The sequence below is a fragment of the Odontomachus brunneus genome, unplaced genomic scaffold, assembly GCF_010583005.1.
Source record: "Odontomachus brunneus isolate Ranch 3 - 2012 unplaced genomic scaffold, Obru_v1 Obru_scaffold_017, whole genome shotgun sequence".
NCBI classification, from domain to species: Eukaryota; Metazoa; Arthropoda; class Insecta; order Hymenoptera; family Formicidae; genus Odontomachus; species Odontomachus brunneus.
The window spans coordinates 1,152,605-1,161,181 of record NW_022639467.1 but is presented as its reverse complement, the minus strand read 5'-3'; the positions used below and the strand labels follow the sequence as shown (position 1 = coordinate 1,161,181).

The 8,577-nt window shown below is 37.4% G+C and overlaps 2 protein-coding genes across 4 annotated transcripts in view; one reads left to right on the top strand and one right to left on the bottom strand.

Annotated features, from left to right (window-relative positions):
- LOC116841634 (protein MCM10 homolog) lies at positions 1-4,184 on the top strand. The gene is made up of 2 exons (XM_032809798.1): positions 1-497; positions 976-4,184. Exon 2 carries the CDS (start codon positions 985-987, stop codon positions 3,193-3,195), a length of 2,211 nt encoding a protein of 736 aa, XP_032665689.1. The 5' UTR covers positions 1-497; positions 976-984; the 3' UTR covers positions 3,196-4,184.
- Positions 4,185-5,922: 1,738 nt separating this feature from the next.
- Positions 5,923-8,577, bottom strand: part of LOC116841635 (eukaryotic peptide chain release factor subunit 1) — a 12,581-nt gene continuing 9,926 nt past the window's right edge. For all 3 annotated transcript variants that reach the window (XM_032809802.1, XM_032809800.1, XM_032809799.1), the window contains one exon: positions 5,923-7,978. Coding sequence is in view for 1 of the 3 variants with exons in the window: in XM_032809799.1 (XP_032665690.1) it covers positions 7,896-7,978 (83 nt within the window). In the remaining 2 variants the exon portion in view is untranslated. The remainder of the gene's footprint in view (positions 7,979-8,577) is intronic.

Here is an 8,577-nt window from a genome sequence, read left to right as displayed (position 1 = left end):
GCGTCCATTTTTCGAAACCGCGCGCATTACAAAATGCTCGAAGTACTTGAGATAATTCTAGTATCGGCAATATTGAAATTAATCATGTCGTTTTATGAGAAAAATAACCTCAATCAGAAAAAAATATATTCTGATGGAGTTATGATTCGTATATAAACATTTGGTATTTTTACACCACAAAGAATATTCACAAACTAGATGACAATACATCGTGAACTTATGTGAAAGTAAAGTGTAAAAAGTGCAATGGAGATGACAAATCGACGATTCTCCTTCTCTCTTATCTGCTGGAAATTGGCGGGTAAATGCCAGCATAACCTATCATGTAAATAGTTGTTGATATAATATATTGTCTGTGAAAAGTATCGAATAATGTATGACATTATCTGTGATTCAGAAACGTTTATGTGTAAATGATTTTTATGATATTAATAAATATTTTTACCAAGCTGCGCTCGTATTGTGACGTATAAAAATAAACGTTGAATAAGGTTAAGGTGAGTTAGGCATCAATTATCTATCATAAAAGCCATATAATGAATTGATGACAAATTTAACAAAACAAAATTTGTTCAAGCGTTTTTATCACTTTCTAACTCATAATGATGAACTCAGAGAGAAACTTTTCTATATAAGTTTCAGTATTAAGTGACTACTACACATCAGTTCTAACAATTTATTGATTGATCAAATTAACTTTATCTGACACCACTATACCTTTCCAAGTATATGAAAATCTGTAGCTTTCTTTCCTAAATCATATTTTGATATATATTATAATACTACTATAATATACTATAATATAAACAAGGAAAATAAACTCTCTTATAATTACTATCACCACTAGTGCTAATAAACATCTAATATTTCCTTATATATTTTTGTACATAATAATATATAAAATTAAGTATTATGTATCCTTTATATATAAATTAATCAGATATATTTCTAAATCAAAAATATTTTTTATTATAGCGTTTTACAATGGAACACGAGGACAGCGATACTGATCTAGATATTTTAAATAATCTTATGTCAAATGATATCGAGGAGATTGAACAGCCTGAACAACCTGAGCAGTCTGAACAGCCAAAACTATCTGAAACAAAGAGAACTTTGACAGAATTGCAATTTAGTTTTTTAGATTCTGCACCTAGTAATACAGACAATGAAGATAAACCAACTAATGAGAAGGTCATCAGTGAAATTTATGACGACAAGCTGGATTCTTCAGATGATGAGGATAAACGTTATTTTGAGGAGCAAAAGTATTCTAATTATGGACGTAATATAAAGCAGCTATTGAAAGGACATTCTGTGGCCAAACTTGAGCAGCCAATAAAGCTATCACAGAACAATGATAAGATTTTTACGAATAGTAACAACAATAAGACTTTTAACTTTAACAATGCTATAAAAAGCAACAAAAATGATATTTTAGTACCTAAAGACGTGTACAGTGATCCTTTCTTTGGAATAAGAATCGTTAGCCCACTTGTATCCTCATCTGAATTGAAAGAACGTATGGAAGGCAAGATAGCTGTTACAATATCCAGAGTAAAGAACCACATCATTTCGGATAATGTGCACAACGACTGGGTGATCGCCGGGGTATTAATTAACAAATCAGACACAAAGACCTCGCAGAAGGGTACATCTTATTGCATCTGGAAGATAAGCGACCTATCTGACGATCTGAAGACCGTGACCGTCTTCTTGTTCAGCAACGCATACAAACAACTGTGGAAGACTATCACCGGCAGCGTCATAAGTATCCTCAATCCGAACGTGCTCGAGAGCAAGGATAACGTCGATCAGGCGACACTGTCGATCGACAATCCTCAGAAAATGATGATTCTCGGCCGATCTAAAGACATGGGTAAATGCAAATCGGTGAAGAAGAATGGCGATGCGTGCACCGCGGTGGTGAATATCAGTCGATGCGAGTACTGCATCTACCACGTCAAGCAGGAATACAAGAAATGCTCACGACGTGCGGACCTGCTGTCGAGTAACAACGGTCACGGTTTCACTGGCGACGCGTTGAAACGCATGAACAAGCAAAACATGCGTCAACCTTACAACGGAATGGCACCGTTCGTGCCGGTGTTTGCGAAACGTAATGAGCAGTTGTACGAGAAAGACCGCGCGCGTCTGGAAATGCTGGCTGGAGTAGCTTCAGGTAGCACTGCCAAGAAAGCAAAGGACGACCGTAAATCTGAGGTCAACGCAGATATTAAGAAAAAGGGGATAGCCGTCGAACTGACGAACAAGCAATCCAAACTGGACCACGAGCGACTCAACAAATTGAGAGGCTGGCAGGCACCGAAGCAGATAATGGTACAGTCATCGACGAACGGGCCGGTTCTGTGCCCCAGTCCTTCTGTGCAACAGAAGGAATGCAATCCTACACCTACCAAATCTAAAATCAACTCAGTGGACAGGAAAATCTCTCTAGCATCTTTATGTTCAAACCCGCGATTGGGGATGGGATGTAAACAGGGTATGATAGATTTTTCAGAACCGATCACCAAGCAACAGATCCGCAGCGCCAAGATGAACGCGATCAAGTGGGTGCAGGATCACGGGAAGATCACGGCGAAGGATCCGAATCAGGTTCGCGCGAGTTCGCAGGAGAAGCTCGAGAAGAGCGCGAAGCGTCAGCGGGAAGATAACGAACGGGAGGAACGGAACACGAAGAGAACGAAGATGAACGACAAATTCAAGGAGTTATTGGCGGTCAAGTCCTCGCACACGGACCTGATCGAGAAATCGTACGACGAGGAGAAGGAGAAGTACTTTGACAAGCTGGAGGCGAAGGAGCGAATGGAGGAGAAAATGATGAACACCTTCAAGGTCAACTGCAAAGCCGTGACGTGTCTGACGTGCAAATATACGGCGTTCTCGGCGTCGGACATGTGCAAAGAGAAGCGGCACTCGTTGCGCGTGGTCGACGCCGTTAAAAGGTTCTTCAAATGCGCCGATTGCGGCAACAGGACAGTCAGTTTGTACCGTATGCCATCGCACACCTGCGGTAAATGCAACGGCTCTAGCTGGGCCAGGGCGGCGATGATGGACGAGAGGCGAACCGTTATTGCCGCGGCGAGCCTCTCCATACGCGGCGCCGAGGAACAGTTCATAGGCTCGGCGGTGAAGAACGACAATCTCAACCTCCTCGTTCCGGACGAGGATTAGCGTATCTGCTCACAATGCATCCGTTTCTCTTTATTAGGAATATTTTTCCATCGTGTCGGTGCTTTTTCTCGAACACCTTGAAGACATGCAGACGCGCGAGAGACAATGCAAAAATTTAGAAATTAGAGATTCGAGATTGACTGGGATGCAATCTGCGGTGCCTTTCTACTCCATCGTACGCTCACGTGTGTGTCTGATATACAGGGGTTCTGACAACACATATAAAATTCTCGTGTATTTGTAGATTAGCTCAAACTCAACAAAAAATTCTCCAGCATTTTATAAACAACCGCATAAGATCTTGAGTTATTGATTAAAGAAGATTGTAGTGAATGATAACACGCGACACCGTAAATGATCTATGGTGACGTCTCTCATCGTGTGCTTGACAGCAAGTCAAACTGAATAGAAAAATCCTTATCATTTTGCAAATAACCACGTCGATTTTTGGGTTATTGATTAAAGAAGATTGGTGAACGATCATGCGTAATTATTCACAAATCTTCTTTAATTAATAACTCAACAATTTACACAGTTGTTTGCAGAATAGTAAAGGACTTTTTCGATTAATTTGGCCTAATCTATACATACACGAGAGTATTATATGTTGTCATCAGGTACACCGTACATAGAGTATTTGTGCATAGAATTTCTAAGAATTCAAATAGCGCTGGAATGCGCCACAACATCGACGCCAAAATACGTCGCATAGACTATTAACAGAATTATTTTTAACACGATTATGTTATGATATAGAAATTCAAGGATAACGGCGCATCATGAACTCAAATACGTTGCGCAGTCATTCGCGAGTCGATACTCTGGATCTAATTAATTATATATTTAATTATCGTCAACTGAAATTTTCTTTGAGAGAACTTTTCATCGATCGTGCATAAGACTGTTACTTAACTCTTACGTATCCTATACATGTTAAAATCTATAAACAATCCTTTCATTTAATATATTTTTCTGTTTATTGTCAGTAATCGTCATCAATTTTCTTTTTCTTCTCCCTTCCTTAGTGTATATGAAATGTACAAATATAAAGAAATGCTAAGAAATGCTTCCTTCTTGCACATTTCCGAAACGAAATACATCGGATTCTCCCTCCGTCCGAGATTTATACAGCGAGCAGAAACGTTCTGATACAACCAGGTATAACAATTGTATAAAAATCACTATGTCATTTTCCATCTCGACTTCCTTCGCTAAATTACGTTCGTTTGAGGTTTACGTTTAGGCTGAGGAGAGTTACTATCTTCCTTGTATATTTTGTATTTTATATGAGGTACTTTTCTCGTCACGAGAGTAGAACTGTTCATCTCCCTTCTCACAAATAGGAACGCGAATTGCCTGAAGGTAAACGTCGGTAGTTTCCAAATATGAAGAATTGTGATTCGGGTCCGGAAACATCGCGTTGACATAAACCACCGCGGATCAATGTTAAAAAACACGCTCAATTTGAGTATGATGATACGTCAAAAAACCAGTAAAGTAGATTTATTGATCGTAATTTTATGAAATCGTATGATCTCCGTAAGGTGTGTTATGCCAGTGTAACAATTCCGGACTCTAATGACCATCTTGTTTGTATGAGAAACATAGATTGTATTTTTTCACTCATGTACTGTTTAATATCCTATGGTTGTCCAGTTCTATTCGGCATTTTTATATTACGATGACACGTTACTCTTCCTTGTATATAAAACTTCGAGTAAAATATGCGTGAGAAAAGGAAGATTAGAAATAATGCCTGTTTGACAAACGCACGAATGTTTCTTTTTTATGAATTTGTCATCCGTGAATTTTATCTCTTTTAACACGCCGCGATAATATCGATTTGTAGCTCTCGCGCGTGCACTTGTGTATAATTTTTATCTTTTAGCGGACAAATTAAAACGTTACTACATGACAAAGTGACATGAAATATGTATGTATACAATATACACACAATTAAATCGCCTAACTGTAATAATTATGTGAATTAGTTGTGTAAACGCAGTGAAAATTGACGTGAGAATGCGTTTAAAAAAAAAGAAGTCGATCTCTGCATGCAGTGTTTCATATTAATGCATATTAAGCGCGTATGGAATGTTTCTTTTTGGAACATTATTTCAATCTCCCTCTTTGTCACCTGACAGAGCATAGATCTCACAGGAAATGAGCAGCGACACTACCCGACAATTTCTTTTCCGATCGTTTTAGCTATGATTCATACCAAGTATACTCGTAATCCACTGAAGAACAGATCCCATTTTAGAACAGCGTACAAACACACGTCGTGCTGGCGTACACACATGAAAACGCGCGGAACATTTATAATAAAATTATACTCCGAGGTCCATGATAATGGTCGTTACTTCATACTTGCCTCACGTGAGAAATGCTCAGATCTGTATTCAGAAGTTAGATCAAAGTTTTTCCCTTGAGTACATTATACACATGTGATGTGATACATTTGTAATATCATGATAGCGTATTTGCAGTATAATATTGTGATATAAATAGAAGATTCGCATGTAACTCTGAACTCAAATCTAAGGTATCTCACGCGAGATAAGTTTCAATCAACGATTGTTAATATGGACCTGAGAAATCGATCCGAATAAAATAGATACAATGATTACAAATTCACGTTATACGTGAAACGTAATGAAACCACCGGTTCAAGGAAACAACCGGCCTCGATCAAAGGACATATTTTTAGTGGCAAAATACGTGTGGAAATAAAATATCAATGACGAATATGTTGTTATAGCAGATTACACAACTATGCTTATAGAGATCATAGGCAAGCCATAATCTAAGTACGTCATTGATTCAATTCAAAAACCAACTCGCGTGGACGACATTTCCGTGTACCCTTACTTTAAGACAAAGATTACAAGGCTTCTCCTATTCTCTCTCTTTCTTTCACTCGCTCTCTCACTCTCTTTTCATCTTTCTTTTCTCACACACTCTCTCCCTCTCTTTCACTCATTGATATTCATCGAGTTTCTTAATGCACTATCTTGCATACTTAAATCAATGTTCCGCTAAGCAGAAACGTAGTCGCACCGATGTGTAGAAATAAATAACTATCTAAAGACTCCTAGTGAGAAGATGTTTACATATAAAAATTTGAAGAAACGTTAAGCCGGCAATTAACATCTCGGTATCTTGAGAGACAATACACAGATACAATACTTCAAGCCATCACGTTCTGAAATTCGTTGTGCACATACCACAAGTCAGACTTCTCGCTTTCTATTTATCTCTCTTTCTCTCTATCTATCTCTATCTCGAACGTTCCACTTTGATGAAGTTCTCTTGTGCGCCTGTTTTTTGTCTCTGCAAGGTGTACATCAGAATATCGTATAATGAATTACGTAAATATATTATCGATCAATAATACACTGTTCTTCTTACTTTTCTTCCTTTCGACAAGAGAATCATAGCATTCGCGAGAATCTTCGCCTTTCTGTACAGCATACGTTCTTCCGTTAAAGAATACTTCACCAAAATTGCACGTTACACTCTTTCCACATTTATACATACATTGCGTCGTTTATTACAAAGGCATCGTACGAACAAGCAAGTTAAATTAACAGTGTTAAAATAATTTCGTAATATCTCTTTCAGTAACTGCCGTTTAAATATCGCGGGGAATATCTTTTTCTCTTCACTGTGAGGTGCACCACTATTATAACAATGGAAAAAGTTACCTCTCGATACATCTCTTTTTGTTCTCCTTTTTGCAAAGCGCCTCTTATGTACAGTTGTGTGAATGTACAAAATCTAAGAGCCGAGAGCCAGCAACGGAGCAACGTGGGATCGCGTGGAAATTGTATGCCCCTACATTTACAAGTATATGTATCACTGCATAAGACGGAAATACTTCATTTACTCCGTGGATCGTCGACGACGATCTCAACTTATGTCCTAAGGCAACTGCGCCGCTTTTAAAAATTGACATCTATTTACAGAACGCTCTCCGTTTAGTATGTCCGCGTGAATTTTGCAAACCGGTGTCAGAATGCACGATACAAATGCAATTGTATGTTCATAATAATCAGTTTATTACAGCTCTTTCATGATTGTATCTGAACAAAAATAACGCTACATCCGCTCTTGTGTAGTTCAAATACTCATTCCTCATAAAATCTATGGTAAAGATGACAAACATCAATTTAATATAAAATTACGACCGAACCACGTACATACACTGTACAATATTTTCTTTTATTTCGGCACTGTAGAGCGCGTGTGTAGGTTGGTTTTAAACGAATCCACGTGAATAATTGAGGACCATAATCGTAATACAAGGGTGGTAAAATGTTAGATGAGAGTAGGCAGGTATCAAGCTGGCTTAATTAAGTGTCACAGTCTTCGAGATGCCCTTTATTTCTTGTTTGTTTTTTTTTTCTTTTAATTTATTTCTTTTTCCCGTAGATACGGCGGTGCTGAGCCGCGATATGCTCCTGCCGTATGCTGTGCTCCACTCTTTCGTATAATCGATCTGCTTGATGCTCGGTAAATTCTAGATAATAATTTCGTGTTGATATCGTACGTTGTTGTTGCTGCATTGTATGATGAATTTCGAAACGTGCCCGTCTATGCTTCTCTCTTGCTGCACCAAGAGAGACCGCACACACTGCATGCTTCTCCTGGCTTTTTCCTCGAAGATAAAAGAACCAAATGTCGGTTGTGTCATGGACTTAGTAGTCGTCCAAATCAAAGCTATCGATTTCGGTATCTTCCAGCTGCATGCTTTGAAAGTCCACTTTGTACCGCAAAATACCTGAAAAGTGAACACTTGAAAATACGTGTTGAACATGCCAATCATTATAATATAACTTAAAAAATCTTTTAATTAAATTTTTCTGTACGAAAACTCATTACCAAATTGACAATTAAAAACCAATTGTAAGTATAGAACAACAGTGTGGCTTAAAAAAATGGCGTAAGCAAATATACGTAAAAAATAAATCATTAAGTACGCACATATAGCGTCACGTTTATGGTATTGATTCGCTATAAGTTGCATCAAATTAAATCGAATTGAAAATTTACGACAGTGCTTCCTTAAACGCAAGATGTATGTTTTTAACGCAAGATTGCCAAGATTGCAATAATAAAATATAAGCACAATTATTAGTGCGTAAATATATAAATGTATGTGTTATATATATATATATATATATATATATACACATTTTAAATAAAGTATTAAAATCACTATTCACAGACTTTATGACTCACCAAATTATTGTACTATGACTCGAACAGTTAAAAATATAGATATATATTCAACACACAGAAAAATACCATTCCACTGATATATATATATATATATATATATATATATATATATATATATATATATATATATATATATAT